Here is a 17,927-nt window from a genome sequence, read left to right on the forward strand (position 1 = left end):
TAAAAATCAATTTATGTTTTGTTTTCCCCTCAAGATGACCAAAGGACTTGATTCTCTTACTCATTCGGACAATGATGATGTAAAAAAAACATTATATAAGACAGATATGTTACAATACATAGATAGGATACTGCAAATGTGTATCCTAAAAACTTCAATCAATTTTACAACCCTACAACTGTAAATTGACCACTTTCTCCACCATTTCTCCCTTTTCAGCTTTTCATCCATTTGTCTGCTGCTGTTACACGGCTGGAAATCAAATTATGAAATAATGACTAACCATGGAGAGATCTAGACATAACAATAACAACAGTTGGGGCTTTTTGATAGGAATTAATCCGTTTACCTGTCATTATTCCTTTTTGATCCACTCTTGAACTTGAACTTGAACTGAGCCTCCTGATTCCTGACTGACTGGCCTTCACACTGAAGTCATTTTTTTTGCTGTTACGGAAATGGGCTGCTTAAGCTGGTTGAAATCTGTTGTCTTGTGGAAGTTGAAAAACTGCAGTTTGAGTGACATGAAAGCCAAAATTGGGAAACACAATTTAGGAAATGATGTTTAACCAAGTGTGACTTTAAGCAGATCAAGACTGGTTTCTCACTAACTTCAGCAGCTGTGTGTATTATGGCCTACATCCAGTTTTGGTCATTTGCTGCTCTTAACACCAACTGTCATTGAATTCTTTAGCTCTAAGCGCAAAGGGAAATTATGCGTTTTACATTACAAGCTCTTGCAACAGTGAAGCTGCTTAAAAGGGAACCAACTATCTTGGAGCCAAAACTGAAGTGAACAGAGCCACTGCCTTCCAAAACTGAAAAGCACTTCATAATGAAAATTTACAATAGGAAGTGACTATCACTTTTAACACATTTTTCAAAGAACAGTTATCAGCCACAGTCTAGTACAGTCAGTACCTACACTGAGTGGCCAATTTCATCAAATAAACACTGATATATTACCACCTTATAAAGTTCTTATGGCAGTCATGTCAGCAAACAGTTTCCCATTTACACATCCAGTAGACACAGAACAACATTAGCATTCATTTTGAATCCTTTCAGCTCTGTTTTGGTCTTCACCAACTCCTGAAGTAGATATCTGGCTCCACCAGCCACTAAATGCTCCACTATGTTCATCAGCTCGTCACTAACTTCGCATGTCTGCTGATGCTGGGTGAGTAGTGTACAGTGAGTTGTTTTCGCTAAAAACAGCTGCCTTTTATGGACAACAACAATAGTGAGAAGAGGTGTGAGAGTGAACCGAAACCAGTCAGGTGCCGTAAAACCAAAACAATGAGCTGAAAGCACTCTATAGAGCTGAGGGGAACTGCAGAGTCAGGTGTTAACTGTGGATTTACCACTATATAGGTGACACCTGTCACATTATACATGGTAATTCTATCCATTGTTGATATAACAATATTTAATAAAGCAGCTTTAAAGGTACACTTTAAAAGTCATGAAGTACATATTTAATTTCAGATCTTAAAATAATAATAATTATATATTTATTTTATCAATATGACTCAGTGGTTATAGGCTGACTATCCAGTAGAACTGCTTGAAATTCTGTCTTCCACATTTAGATAATATAGATGATTCAATGCTCAAAACTGTTATCAAATAAACTATTGTTATTTTTCCCTGGGTGCAGCTCAGAGAATACTAACCACTGGGCTATTTTAAGTTTGGGAATGAATCAGAGGTCCCTGTTGTCCTCAGGCCAGTGAAGACGTGCTGTTCATCTCACACTGGTGTCATTAGTTCAAACTAAGTATCTTCCCAGTGGCGACACACTGTTCCTGCCTGGCAGCCTCCCAACAGGACACAGAATTCATCACGGACACAGCACACACAAAAAGGATGCTTGTGCACAGACACCAAAACATACTACAAAGGAGAAAATAGACAGTCACTCAATGTGCCTTCAGCCATTGTGTGTATACATGCACATGCACACACACATACTTCTGTGTGTATGTGTGTGCATGGGATCAAGAAATTCAGAAGTTGGATGCTGACTGACATTCCAGGCTCAGTATAAATATTCCTGTTATGCTTCATTGTCTTGTCCACTGCCTCTGAGCCACAAACCAAAATCGCCTCTGGAACACTCAGGCAACTGTGATTTATCCTTTTGACGAAAAAATCTCTTGTGCGATTAAAATTTGTGGATTTTATTGAGCCTCTACAATTTTTACAAATCCCCAAGAGAAACTTAAATATAATTTCTAAATCAAGCCTCATAGTAGTGTTCATAGACTGCATGTATCATCAGTTTCCTCAAACAGAGTCCCTCCCTTCCCCTCATATAAATGTGATCTGTGCCACGGGTTGCTGCAGATTAATACTAGGAAGTGCTTACTCATCGGATATTGCAGGCACTAATGTGGCACTATATGAAAGGTTGGAATCAAAATGCCTGGATGACAGTGGAAAATAATATCAGCAAAGCAAGATGAGTTTCCACTGTTGATTAATGTTTAAATCCTCTTACGATGTGGTGTGTAGCTGCCAGCCATCTCACTAAAATACATAAATAGTAATGAGTTTATGATCTGCTATGCATTATGACACGCCATGTTGTATATACAGAAATACAGCTACTGTAAGAAAATAAAGTATATTACACAACAACTCAGTGGCACACATAAATGCGTGTTTAATACGTATACATTCATATGTTTGTAGACACCAAAGAGATCAAAAGTTATTTATAGCTTGTTGAATAAATTTTTTTTTTAAATGTAAATGCTCTATCAAGTTGGCTATGCTGGCGCTTTACAGTTTACCTAAAACACTTCCATTTCCTAATTCCAGTTTAAAGTTTCTAAATGGCAAAAAAGCAGATGAAAAAGAAAGGTTCACCAGCTGGTTTGAGGCAGATATTGGGATAAAGGAGGATTAGGGGCCTAAATATTTAGTGCTAATCTTCAATGTTTTTGAAGTTGACCATTCTTAAGTAAAAAAAAATCCATACAGTGTTTGGCCAGAAGTTTTGTCTTTGGGAGTATGAAAAATCCCCTGAAACAATATTTAATCCCTGGGACACTAAAACCAGACGAGGGATAAAGAAATTATTTAAGGTTTTCAGACTAAGCATATACATTTCATAGTAGGAAAGACTGTGGGATAAATTGGACCTGTGGAGGTCCAGTGTGTAGGATTTAGTTGCATCTAGCAGCATAATTGCAGATTGCAATTACCTCGCTTCACCCTCCTTTTCCAAGTATGAGGGAGAAACTACAGTGGCTCTGAAACACCTGAAAAACGCAACTTTCTAGAGCTGTTTGGTTTGTCCCTGTTGGGCTACCGAAGAAACACACAACTTGCGGCCTCTGTATATATAAAATAATTCTAAGGTAACAAAAATAACTTTTAGGTGATTATACACTAATGAAAAAAACATTTATGCATATTATGTTCTGTTTCTGCCAATAGATCCTCATAAATGTTACAAAACTTTTAATGAGCAAGTGATTCAAAATAAGTATACATTACAGAAAAAATATAATTAATTGACCCATGATGAGCAACAAGGATTTATAGACACAGCATATACCTTAGGAGTGCCCTTAGATTATAGCTGATCTATCTATTTAAATCACATCAACCATCCAATAGCAGCGGATATCAGTATCAGCTGCCTAAACTGAGAATAACAAGGATCCAGCTACTTAAGTGAACCCTGCTCTCATTTTATGGAATACAGTGAGGCAACGCAACAGATAATGGATAAATGGGAAAGAATACATTTGTACATCAATATCCAACATACACACAAAACTCAGAGATGAGTAATATTAGTTATACAGTGTCTCTATTTCTGCATTGCATTGTATCACCGCAGACACCAAAGCTCTTAAAAGCTTTCCATTTTCTTTTATGCATAAATTGTGCATATGCATGATGCAGAGGCTGGGAGTGATTTGATAAGCTCTTTTTTTCATGACCTACAAAATTTTATGATGGGCTGGCGTGACATATTTTCTCAGCACATGCATGATGCATTGACAAGGAGAGTATACGCACTTACTCATGCACAAACACACACATACTCATACTCATGCATACCTTCTGATAGGCATGTACACCACACGTGGAAAGACAAGTGGCACACAGAGACGGGCACAGACACTAAAAGCTTTCTACATCCTTGGTGGTTCCGTCAGCATGACTAAGTGTGCTCCATCTCACACTGTTCTCCAGATAGAGCCATGATTTCCCCTGGCATCACACACTCAGCTCCCAATCACTCCACACATGTCAGACCTAATAGCATCTGCTTCGACACACATGCACACCCACATGTGTTCGCAGCCACACACAAACACACACCTGTAAATACTGCACACGGGCACACATATTTGAAGGCAATCATATACCCTCCTACACATAAACACACTGGAGGGCTGAGTCTCACCAGCAATATGCTGCTGCAGTGTATGTGGGTTTGTGGGCGACCGCGGGCGGAGAGGAGTGGTGTTACCTAAAAACAAGACAGACTGGCCAGGGGCCAAATGTGGAAGAGGGAGGAGAGAGAAAAACAGAATGACAGAAAGCAGGTGGGAAGGATGATGTTTGTGTGCCTGCATGCAAAACAGAGAAAGTGAGAGCTATATAGTGACAGAGAGGGCGGACAGTGGGAGTCTGTGTATGAGGGGAAAGGAATGAAAAAATTGTAAGCATATGAGACAGAAAGAGTCTGGAGTGCATGCAGACTTGGTTGAGTACTTGACGTTTCAGCCTTTTAATTTCCTCTTAAAATCATTACTGTCAGTGTTTGGCATAGAATCAGATTAGGTGAGCTGAACTCTATTTTGTGTATCTGCCTGCGTGAAAAGAGTGTCAGAAAGTACAAGTGAGTTGGTGGGTGTGGATGTGATTAAACGCACATGAATTTGTGTTTCCGTGTGCACACGCACAAACTCGCCTTTGGATTAAGCAAAGCCAATGGGTGTAAATACAGCAGAAGTGGAGTCAGCAGCAGGAGCAGACGTGATGCACACATCGCAGAGAAAATGGTTAGACAGTGCTTTAAGGAGCTTAGATGGGGGAAAAGTAGGAAATATGAGGGGTGAGGGGAGTGAGGGGGGGAGTTAGAGAGCAAAAAGGCACAGAGGAGAGGAGAGGGGGTGGTGGTGTCAGTATGCTATGACTTCCAAAACAGGAATTAATCCAATAATCGCTTGGAAATGTTTTGCATATTTCTTCATTCTTCTCTCGTACATAACAGACTATCATCTGGTACAAGTATGCGTGAGACCTGTCAAGACCTTGGAGACACCATGCATGCATGCGACGACAAATCCCATTGCTGTAGGGTTAGTGCACACGTGACGCCACCAAGGGCTGGAGATCCAGGGTCTTTAAGTTTGTCTGCCGCTGATTTTAAGTGTCGCTCTGAGTGCCACAAATGTCAGCAGCTCTTCTATAGGCTTTGCCTCCATGTCAGCTCATTAGCACTTGATGCTAAAGCACACACACTTCAAACCCTCCAGAGCCTGAGAGTTTGTAAATTAACTGCCAGCAATGCAGACGAGAACAGAAAGACTTCTCATCCTTGTAATGTGATCCATTTATCACCATTTCTCATTTTCTTTCAGTCTTTGTCCTTGCTATCTCTTACTCAGGTTTCTTTGATCAAACATTGACTACTGTGCGCTCTTTAGGTGCCAGGGAGCAAGCAAGCAACACAGAGACATACACTGGAACACACAAGGGCTGCAAGGTGACTATACAGACATTGTCTCAGAGCAGACAGAAAGAAAACACTGGCAGGCACAAAGTGCACAAAATGAGCTAGATAAAGGCAAAAAAAGCCTGTCCATAGAAACGAATAAAAGAATGAGTCAGTGAACAAATAACTGACAGCCTGGGATAAATTATGTTGCTGACTTGCAGATCTTGGGTTGGGTATCTATGCTTCTCTCTTCAGCAGTTTATTATTAAAGAAATATTGAAACATTTCAAAATTCATTTATTCGATTCCACTCTCATGTCTATACAGTAAATATAGCTTAGCTTAGCATAAAGACTGTAAACGTGGAATACAGCTAGCCTGGCTCTGTCCAAAGCTAACAAAATCTGCCTAACAGCACCTCTAAAGCTCACTAATTAATGTTTTATCTCATTTATTTGTTCCACACAAAAACCAAAGTGTAACCTCAATAATTTGCTTTTACATTAGGGGTTATATGCGGGACAATTTCTTGGCCGGGAGAAGCAACTTCCTGGTGTCGCTGCTGGTTGCCTGCTTCCAGCTAAGAAAAAGTCAATGGTTCAACTGACAACAATAAATGCAAAGCTAAGCTAACTGGCTGCTGGCTCCAGATTCACATTTACAGATGATAGTGTTATATTTTCATCTAAGGCTCTGCAAGAAACGTACTTCCCCAAATTCCTTTAAAATACAGATGCTGACATCAATGGAAACAGAAGGACTGAAACAAATGGGGGAAAAAAAACACTATCCATTACTGTGTCTACTGTTCAGTTACAATGTTGCTGGATTGTCTTAATTTTTTAAGACAGCAACTACACAATCCTCTCGTCTTGTAGCTTTAGCACACCTGCATACTGTATCAAAGCAAGCCCATTCACCTCACCAAGTCAGTCATGACTGGTGTTACACTTTTTCACACACGTGTAAGACTAAAATACTAAAAGCACACACTTCAGCTTCTTAATTTTGTCTACCCAACCTCTGCATGATGGAATGATACACTGCGACAAAATGTACCTAAATTACACTCTAATGAGCCCGCAGTACACGTTCCCAAAGCAGCAGGTGATGAACAGAATGTATCCAGGCAAATCTGATTGTGTAAAAACAAAAAATAAAAAAAATGTAGCTGTACCTTTAAGCAGTGGTCTTTTAGGTAAATCAAAGTAAAACACCATTACCAAAGGTCTGCCAATTATAAGACACAAATGCCTTTGTTTCTGAGCAAGGAGCTCCGCTAAGCAGCTGCCTGGGGAATTAACTCAGTTCCCTGCAGTTTTCAGCAGTGCCATATTCTGTCTTTTACAGGGCTGGCACTTGTTGGCATTTTCTCTCCAGAAATATCCACCCTCCTTGCCCAAGGGAAGCTTACCTCTCCCTTAATGTGTAAAAATCCTTCAGTGACAGAGTAGCTCCCAGCATACACAGCAGACAGAGTAAATCATGTGAAGGGTAATCCAGAGGTCAAAGATCAAACGGAGCGAGGCAGGGGTCACACAGGGGTAACTGAGTACAATTAGTTAGTGGTATTGATGAATGGCCAATTAGAGGAGTTGACTGGGGCATTGCAGACCAGTCAACATCAACATTAGTTATACACAGTATGATTAAAAGCTCAACCAAGAGTGTTTCAATGAAACATAACATAATAATAACACACACACACACACACACACACACACACACACACACACACACACACACACACACACACACACACACACACTCACAACTTTTTGACCTACATCTTCCATGATTAGCTATGCACAAATAGGACTTCCTCTGCTCTGCCTTGCCATGAGTGAGAAGAAGATTATAAGTTAGCTGCCACTGCCACTGGTGAGCTGAGCTGGAGCTTGGACTGGAGCTGGTCTCCTCCCAGATTTGGGGTAGATTGGGGATTTCAAAGTCAAGAAAGTTCAAAGCCTTGGCTGGGGAATGTTCAAAAGAACCACAGTCAGCCATGAAGTGCAGAGGAAAGGAGGGGGGAGAACGAGCTACTTACAGTAGACTCTTCCACAGTCTGTAGAGTGACTGTGAATGGCAGAAAAAAGGGTGTGAAAAAGGGTAAATGCTAGTAACATAAGTTGATGAGAGGTGCTGAGCAGGTGAAAGTTCTGGTAGCACAAATCATCAGTAATGTAAAAGAATGTGGGAACTGCATTATCCTGAAATGAAAGTGTTGTTCTATGGTGCTGAGAACATCACTGCCGTTGTTGTGTTCGCCTTGAGACCCAATGAGATGATTTTTTGTTGCACAGGAAATGTTAACAATGTCTCTTGAAATGTTTCTAACATATTCTTACACCCACACCTTCATGACATGAAAAATGTGAGACCATTAAAATGTTCTTTCTTTGGGAATTAGAAATAGAAATCCACTGGCAAACATGCACCTCTCTATAGATCAAACAGCCAATATAGTCTCTGTGTGCTACACAATGCCATTCATTTGACACAATCAAACAATGGCAACACCCTGGGGACAGAAACATCAATGGGATTTCCTTAATCTAGATGGCTTTGGAGATTTACAGTATAAATTCACAGGATCATGTCTTCAAGTAGGAGATTTACTTAAAAGTAGATAATCTACATGATGTTATAGTATATCAAGTAGCCTATGTAGTGCTTCTTTTACACAATGCAGTGTGAAAAGCATATGTAGCTTTCACCCAGTAAAGTTCACTCTCCAAGTTTACTACAGACTACAGGGCAACTACAATACCTGAGTTTGGTAAATAGCATCTAAAAGTGTTGTCTGGGAAATATCTACATTGACATGCACAGCCTAAGGTCCTACTGCTTTTACTTTTGCTGTCTATGTATACACATATTTATACGCCATTACAGAGAACCAAGAAGTGGTTCATGCTATAATCACTATCATATTGTCCCCCAGTGTACTAACTTTGCTAATGCACTGTTAAGTGCAGCAGCCACCTCTGGTACACAAAAATATTCTGTTAATTGGTTTATTGTAGCAATAAGGATGCTAATTTGCAGAGTAACCACAGTATAGTAATAACTGGGTTTCTCTAGGCCAGTAAACAATGAGTAAGAGGTAAAAAAGTGAACACAGTTCTCTTTTTATACGATGCTGATCCAACTTAAAAGTTCAATATTTTTTAACTTACACTATAGTGTAAATCAGTTTCACTGCAAAATTCTGTGGTTTCATTTTCATTAGTTTTTTGTAAAAAGGGTCCAATAAGATAAATACACAAAAGATAGACACTCATAGTAAAAGATTTCAGGCCTGCAGATGCAGCCAGCTGCTTTAGGTCTGTAGTGGTGGAATTAGCTCCAGCTAGTGCCTCTCTCTGTTGTTTTTCACCCTGATTCAGCAGTCCTAGACTTTAGACAGAGCCACTGAAAGCTCAGTGGCCACGGGGAATGCCAGCTCATCGACTATTATAATGACGGCCTCCCTATTGCTCTCCGTCTCTCTCTGCCCTTCTCACCAGCACACCATCCCAATTGTCTCTCACTCTTTCTGTTTTCGATCTGTCTTTCTGTCCTTCTTACTTAACAAAGGCTGGTGTGAGTGTGCATGATACAACTGTGGCAGTACTGAAAGTTCATAGTCAACATAAATGCACAGAATGAACATCCCCATGGTAGGAATGGATGGATTAAAGATTTTGCTCTTTGGCAAACTGCAAACAAAGGTATCATAATGAAAGTTACAAGCTATAAAATGAGCAACTCTTTGTGAGAATGGCAATAGCTCAACAGTCTTGTCTTTTTCAATCAAATCTTCCAGATGGTGACTTACCTTGTTTCAGTAACACAGAAGTCAAACAACTTAAATAGAATCAGTACACCTTCTTTGTTGCTGATATGAACATATCGCATGTGTTGTAAACTGGAGGACTAACCTTGAGTTTATCAAAGCGTTCAGTGAGTGAGGACACTTGGTGCTCCCGGTGGCGCCCAACCAGCTTGCAGAGAGCACAAATGAGCTGGTCGTCCACCAAGCAGTACATGTTGACCTTCTCATTCTCGTGCTCCAGGCAGGTCAGCCCACGAATGTGAGTGTCCGGTACCGGCTCCACCAGGCGGTGGCTGGTGAATGGCTTCTTGTTGGGGTGTGTTGCACGCAGGCATCGGTCGCAGTACGATACCTCACACGTGACACACGTCTTGACAGCCTCACGCGGCGGATCCTGCTCGCAGAACTGGCAGCTGATACGTGGATCCATTTTAGCAACGACAGCTGGGCTGTGGTTTGCGTTGGTGTGGTTGGTGTGATTGGTGTGGTTGGCGTGCGGGTGGGAGTGGCTGGAAGTGGCCGGGCTGCCGCGGGCGCTACTTCCACTTGTGCCACCACCGCCGCCAATTGTTCCAGCTATTGTACCGCTAATGGTGGCGGTGTAGGGCCGCTGCGGCTGCAGGCGCCGGCTCTCTGTGGGGGAGTTGGGGCCGCTAAGGGAGGCCTTTTGAAAGCGGTCAATGATGTTCTGCAGCGTCACATTGCGCTTAAGGCCCTCCAGGCCGCGGTGATTCAGCGTGATGACGTAACGACAGGTGGGGCACTGAAAGGCCGAGATGGACTCAAGGGGCTTGCTGGTAGAGCAATGAGACACCAGGATGCGGTGTGCGCAGTTGAAGCACAGGCTGTGGGCGCAGGGCAAGAGCAGGGGATCTTCAAACAACTCCAGGCAGATCGGGCAGGTCAGCTCAGACTCCAGTGTTTCCATCTTCAGTTGAACCAATCTAAAGGTGACATCAAATCCCACGGAAGCTGGCCAATAACCTGCATGACGAAGAAAAAGATGTATGAGTATTTACAGTTTAAATTAAACAGGCCTCTAATGAGCAACTTTACTGTACTTTTGTTATTGGGCTATTAGTTCTTGAACAGAACAGCAGAAAGTGTACACAACTCATCAATTTGCCCAATCACTAATTTTTTATTTGAGCTGAATCAGTCATAAGATGTTGGCTTCTGGTAGGATGGAATAGCCTGTGAAGATTTTGCAGACATTTCACTAACACACATATTTTCTTGAACTATTATGTATCAGCTGCTCAGCTTGCACAACTGTGGACTGCCGAGCTCCCTTGTTGCAGCCTTTAACACAATTCCTCCTGCAGAGCCGTATGAGAAGAGGAGGAATGACTGCATGGACAGGGAGGAAAAAGATAGATGTTGGAAGAAGTAAAAATCAATGGAGTGAAGAGAATAGCAGAGAGAAGGAGAGACAGATGCACAGCAGCAGATGAGGATGGAGAAAGATGGGTAAAACCGAGGAACTCTGCATTTCTGTACCACCCTGAAAGGCTCTTAACATAACATTTTTCAGCTCTTCATTCTTCCTCATACATTTTACTTCCATCTTTCTTTCACCACTGACTTATGATTCATCAAGCAATAAACACTTAACTCCAAGGACATTTCAACTTTTAAAGCATGACCCCAACAACAATTTCAAGTGGGACAGTGAAAACAGGGCCTGAGCTAAACAAGAAAATTGATTTCAGTTCCTCCCCCTTCTTTCTCAGAGCCCTCCAAATCTCAGCACCTTGCAGACTGCATATCAAGCCGTCTCCCCTGGGTGGCCTTAAAACCACTGACATGAGAAATCACCAATAACCCTCCCTGACTCACGCTGATTCAGTAGCATAGGAGCACAGCTCACAGTGTCTCTCTATCTTTTAAAAGAAACAAAGCAGACACCGTGAAACTACAGCATTAAACTGGACGGACCCAGATAGCTGACAGTGACAATTTCATTAGGTGAGGTTGTTCCCGAAAGACTGCCCTCATTTCCTTCTGTGCCCTGCATGATTTACTGATGACTGGGCTTTACTGGTTATGACAAATCAAAAAGTGCTTTTTTTACCTTTGGGACAGGGCTTAAACTCCTGTGAGTGACCTCTCTGGAGCTTAGGTCATTGTATACATAATGCAGACAACGTTAGACACTAAAAAAACATTTAACTCACATGTTTTTGTATGCTCTTCTTCCAAAGTTTAAAAGTACAATTTCAAAGTGAGGAAGTGTTGAGTATGAAATGAGTAAGCATGACTATCCACAATGGGTGCTTATCAGTAAGTTTATCCAGTAAGCAAGAATTCAGCCTCCAGGTATTCCAACTGAATTCCAGTTTTAACACCTATTACTCAACAACTTTAAGCAACTTTAAACATGGTCTGTCCAAACCCGCATTGGATTTTTGTTCAACATCCCAGTATCCTGGCTTAGCTGACTCTTTGTCTGTACAGACAGATTTTCAGAAGCCCCAAAACCTGAAAAAATAAAATAGTGAACAAATTGTTCAACTTATTCCTCTGTCAGTCGACTAATCTATCAATGTCAGTCGACTAATCTATTAATTTACTTATGGTTGCAGCTCTAATAAACATCATGTCATTTTGCAGGTGAAATGTGTTGCTATGACCTTAATCAGTTGAGCCTGACAAAACATCATGCTGACGTGTGGCATTGTCCTCCTATTGAATTTATCCAATTGATCAGATTAGGGTATATTGAGTTAGCTCTGTCATTCACAGGTTATTTGTAATAACTTGATTGTGCTGTGACACTATCCTAACTCGGTAGTGTGAATTCAGTTGCGTTAAAAATCAAACGCTGCACAACCACCCACAATCTTTGGAACCAGCTGAGGACAAGCTGAAGACAGGACTATATAAAGACAGAAACAGAGCTCAAAGGCTCAAACTCATTTGCACTAACAAAAGTCTCCTCCCTTCTGCTGCACCAGAAACCATGCCTCGACACTGAGCTGTGTTCAAAGCAAACATGATTTGAGCAGCAGCTAAGTGCTTGGGAAAGGCGCTCAGTTGAAGAAAGTAGTTAGATGCATGCAGCAGCTTTGTAACAAAATTCATTATCTGGAAAAGAAATAAATAACCGCTCGCAGCCAACCATGCAGATATAACGCTGATAAAAGGCAATGGGCACTGTGCTTGTGTGCAACTGAGTGTGTGTTGTGTGTGTGTGTGTGTGTGTGTGTGTGTGTGAGCCTGTATGTTAATATACGTTTATGTATCGTACGTGTGCACATGCACATAATGTCCTCCAATATTCACCTTGGCTGCTATTTATCAGATGCTTTATTTGGTTGTTATCACACAGCCTGGCCGTGTAAGGGATAAAGAGAGAGAGAGAGTTCATAGGCGAGCTACCAGAGCAAGTATGAGGTTCTGCTTCATCACACCAACAATAGGTCTAATTTATCTCCACTTTATCAGATAGTTGATAACCGGGGGGCAGACGAATGGAAAAAACCAGAGAAACAGGATGTGTGTGTGTCTGTGTGTGTGTGGAGTGGGGGGGTTGGGTGATGAGGGGAGGCAAGGACAACCTTCAACACCTTTTGATGACAATCCAGGCCAGTGGCCCCAGGACTCAAGGTGCAAATATCACATCGCCTTTACACTATATATAACCATTAGCTTTAGCTTAGCTTCATTTGCTTCAATCTGAAGCCATTTGTTCAGTGGACCTTTCACTTCTGATCTCATTAACATTGATTCAGCAAGACAGACATGGGTAAGAGAGGCAGTTTAATACTTTAAAATATACAATTTCTACTACTTTCTAAAACAATCAGTGGAATTAAACAAATAAATCAGAAATGAAATTAACATTTTCACAAGTGAATGATGTTCTCTGTCACTGAGAGCAGCTTTAGGCTGAGCAGCCGTTCAGCTCCATATGACTTCTGTTTCAGCGTTGAATATGTCAACAACAGAAAACAAAGCACACATTCATTAAGTTTCTCAGGATACACACTGATTCAATGGTGAACTTTGCTCTGGAGTCAGGTAAAACTGATGCAAGAAAGAACAACGTCCATTTCCATCACGACACCGCAAATGATCCCAAAGAAGAAAATACAAGTTAATCAATACCTTATTACCAGCAGAAAATGATTTTCTACGACTCCTGCCTCTCTGTTCATCAGCATTTGACAAATAAAACACAGGAAGTCGCACAAATCCCGCAGTTCCCATCTTACACACAGAAATAAACCATATGTCATCAAAACAAATATGCCGTGGGATTGTTCATCTGTCGAGACAGCAGTATCGGAACAACAAAACAATCAACTATACACAGACCAAAACAGAATCAATGCCCTCAATAATTAAGAGCATCATACCAATAGAGATGAGTACATGATCTATATCCTGGATATGTGTCAAATTCAAATGTTGAATGAATCAGCAGTCTCACTTTATTGCGTAGGACAGAGCTCAACAGTGCTGCTTATGCTGATGTTAATGTGACTGTGTTTAACGGAGCATGGCGTTATAATTAACACCAAGCTTTAACACACCATCACCAGGCCCATTAAGCTTTAGCTATGTCACTCTGGGGAAACAGTGCCTATGATGGGAGCCACTTAGGGGCCGAATTGCTAGCTTCATGGTAAAGCCGTTTGTTCTGCAGACAGGCTGCCACACACACACACACACACACACACACACACACACACACACACACACACACACACACACACACACACACACACACACACAGACATTCACAAAAACATACACACACGCAGTCAGAGCGACACATTTACAAGCACAAACTCTTTCTGTCTCGTCGTCTCTCTTCATCTGCCATTCTTGTTAAGGTGAAGTGTCCCATCTGGACGGAGAACAGCTTGAGCTGGTGCTTGAAGGAAAACACACACACACACACACACACACACACACACACACACACATAAATATGTAAGGCACTCACTATGATATATTGTTGTTCTGGTTACTGTGGCAAGATTTTTAGGTCTCACTCTTGCTTTTTGCAGAACAGTTGATCATTGATGATTCATTCGTCTGAAGAAGCAGGGCTAGATAAATCATTTTATTCCGCAAATTCTAATCTGCTTTTTCTTTATACTTTTGCTTCTGACATCCTTTTAGCACAGGTGCAAGGACATATCCATAAGCAAACCATTTCAGTTTTAATGTGACTATGAGTGGCTCACTTAGATACTGAGATAGATAGAACACTGATATTGTGGTTTATCTCACAGAACAAGCTCCTTTATTTGAGTAGTCAAAATCCATTTTTGTGTTTACTTTGCCAATGGGAACTTGTATGAGCTTTATGTAGTGGTACAGTATACAGCTGATACCTGGTTAGGTCTTAAACACATCAACCTGGGGCAGAAGGGTTTGGAAGGAAACAGTTTAATGTCAATCAAGCTACTGTGGAGGTCAAAAGTTCAAGATGACGGATGCTGAAAAATTGCTCTCCTAAAAATATAATATAAATTGAAAATATTTATAGCTATGTGTTGTAATTGTTATGTAAAATGTAACAATGTCATTTCAATGCAGGGACCCAGCGTGTACCCAGCAACTGTGTTTGTTGTGACAGCATTTGTACCTAGTGTTTAAGTGCACAGAGGTATTTTTATGCTTCAATTAGATCCAATAAGTATGTCAGTAGTAATGAATTCCAGTACCAGTTTAGGAGACATGACCTTGGGGGAATTCCTTGAAATAGAAAACACTGATGTCACGGTTTCTGTCATTTCATAATGTTGCAAACATCGAAACAATAAAAGAGGCTGTTTATTTAAAAGCACAGTCACAGTCCCCTGGGTGTATGGTTGCATGTGTATGAATTCACTTTGTTGACGCAGGCATCATTCTAGAGAAAAGGCATTTGTGGAACAAAGATGATTATCCACGTACAAACAATCCACTTGTAAAAACCAAATTGCTCCCTCCTGAATTGCAGTCGCACAGCTGCAGAGCCAAAACAGGAGCTTAATGGACGCTTGATGATGTTGGGATGAAGGCGCAACAGTCAAAACAAATTACCACACCTAGTCCTCTGAACCAAAGACACAAGTGCATTCCCACTGCAGCAGTTATACATCATTTTTCAAAGAAGCACTGTCAAGAGCACAAAAGCTCTTATTCTTGCATTCCTGGTTAGTAACGTTGGTGACACTATATTTGCACTCCATATTTTATATACTTTTTCACGGGTCAATATCCTATTTTTGAAACAAGTTTTCACTGATGAGCTGCATTATTACTCACTATCTCAAAGGCTCATTTTCCCCAATGAGATATAATCTAATCTAATCCAGACAAAAATGCACACACACACACACACACACACACACACACACACACACACACACACACACACACAAATCCGTTCAAAGCTTGAGAAATTGAAAAACAGAACACAAAATGTGCAAATACTGACTGGATGCAAACTGAGGTGCAACCAGAGCCATATGTTAGACATTTATCAAATAGACTTGTTCCCTGGTTGTAAAGCAGAATATACGATTACTTCCAGGAAAGGCTATGCTTCAGTGCAAGGTAGGTTATACGGGTATTAACAAGACACATGCATGCATTCACATGTGGATCCCTAACCTGAACAAACACTGACATTGCCACAGAGAACACTCACACACACACACACACACACACTGACTTGTACTTTAAGACCTTGGTCACTACTCCAGTACCGGTAGCCTTCAGAAGTGGCAACAGACTTCATCTCAACACTGTGAGACTCTACAGTGAATCACCAGTTTTCATTGTCAGATCCACTGTATCTGCCCTCCCTCACCCCCACCCCCCCCAGACCCCAACACAATCCCTCCATTCGCATCCCACTACTCTATCTTCCCTAAGTGTACCTGCAATCTATTCATCTCACTGGAAGCTGTCAATCATAGGCTTATCACAGTGAAGCAAGAAGAGCAGAAAATCACATAGTCAAGGTTTAAAGGCTCCAGAGAGCAAGACGACAGTAAACAACAGCAGCGGGGGGTTGGAGATCTTCCTTTTGCAGGGGTTTAGGAAAATACACCCTAAGACATCACCATGTTTATACCTGTGGGGCGTTAAAGCTGGGGAAAAAAAACCCATTTCACATTATCGGAAAATGCTACTACTTGTCATGACTGAATTAATTTTTTTGTTGCAAAGTGCTTTTTGGTATAAGTGAGTAGGTTTAAAATAATTGAGACATTACTTGTGAAACAAATAGCTTAAACAAACCTCTAATTGAAGCCAGAGGCAGTGAGGTAATTAAATAAATTAAAACATTTTAATGGGTGCAAAACTTTCCAAAAGATTAAAGCACTAGACAGAACTCTAACAACCCATTTGCAACACACTTCCATTACAAAATGAACTTTAGCTCACTGCATGTCACAGCACAAATCTTCACTGTCTCAGTTTACACAGACAGACAGATGGAGTACTTTACTGAAAGAATGGTTGGACATTTCTTGCTGACATTTGGATGACAAGATCAGGCTAATACCACTCTGATGCTAAATAGGAAGGCAGGGCCAGGAGATAGTTAGCGTAGCTTAGCATAAAGACAAAGAATTGCTAGCCTGGATCAGTCCTAAGGCACCTCTGTGACTAACATGTTAAGTACAAAAACTGTGTGTAAAAAACTTTTAGTTCAATGTGCTGGAGTAGCCAATGTTTTGGCTGAACACAAGTTACTTCCTGGAGTCTCCTCAGGTTGCTTGGCAACCTCACAGCGGCACCAGGACTACACCATTAGTTGTAGCACTTTGGTCTTTGTACAAATTACAAGATATAATGTGTTCATTTGTGAGCTTCACAGTTGCTGGTAGGTGTATTTTATCTTTGGCCAGGCTAGTTGTTTTCCCCTGTTGCCAACAGACTGCTGGCTATAACTTCACATTTACTCCACGGACACAAGACTGTTGGAAAGAAGGCAAAGTATTTCCAAATATGTCGAACTATTCCTTTAAAGGAATAGTCAGACCACTAACAACACATTGGTGAAAGGTGAAAATAAGCAGCGCTAACTTAACTTCATTGGTGCTTCAACTAACACGGGATAACATTTGTGTTTCGGTTAAAAAGTTTTAACCACAGTGTGGGCGAGTCCAATAGTTATTTGCTAGAGGCCTGCTGCAGACATGGCAGCCATCAGGTTGTCTCTTCGCAGTGGTTTGGGGCTGAACAAAGGCAGATGCTATTCAACTGACAAGCCAAGCCTGTAGTCTGTGACCTCAATCTGCTGTGGACCTGTTGTTGTTATGCAGTGAGCTCACCACAAGTATCTCCAAACAGGCAAAAGGTTAAAGATGCTAATAACAAAAAAAGTATTTCTCCGCCAGCGTGCTCATGTGAAACAGTAACACATTACTAATTAAAAACCTGCCTGGGAGAAAACAGAAGAGAAAT

At 41.2% G+C, this 17,927-nt stretch overlaps 1 protein-coding gene across 5 annotated transcripts in view; it reads right to left on the reverse strand.

Annotated features, from left to right (window-relative positions):
- mid2 (midline 2) overlaps window positions 1-17,927 on the reverse strand; it is a 146,272-nt gene that overhangs the window by 63,892 nt on the left and 64,453 nt on the right. For all 5 annotated transcript variants that reach the window (XM_051419523.1, XM_051419522.1, XM_051419525.1 and 2 more), the window contains one exon: window positions 9,613-10,490. In XM_051419523.1, the coding sequence (XP_051275483.1) occupies window positions 9,613-10,434 (822 nt within the window). In that variant the 5' untranslated portion in view covers window positions 10,435-10,490. The remainder of the gene's footprint in view (window positions 1-9,612; window positions 10,491-17,927) is intronic.

The sequence above is a fragment of the Dicentrarchus labrax genome, unplaced genomic scaffold (assembly GCF_905237075.1).
Source record: "Dicentrarchus labrax unplaced genomic scaffold, dlabrax2021, whole genome shotgun sequence".
Lineage (NCBI taxonomy): Eukaryota > Metazoa > Chordata > Actinopteri > Moronidae > Dicentrarchus > Dicentrarchus labrax.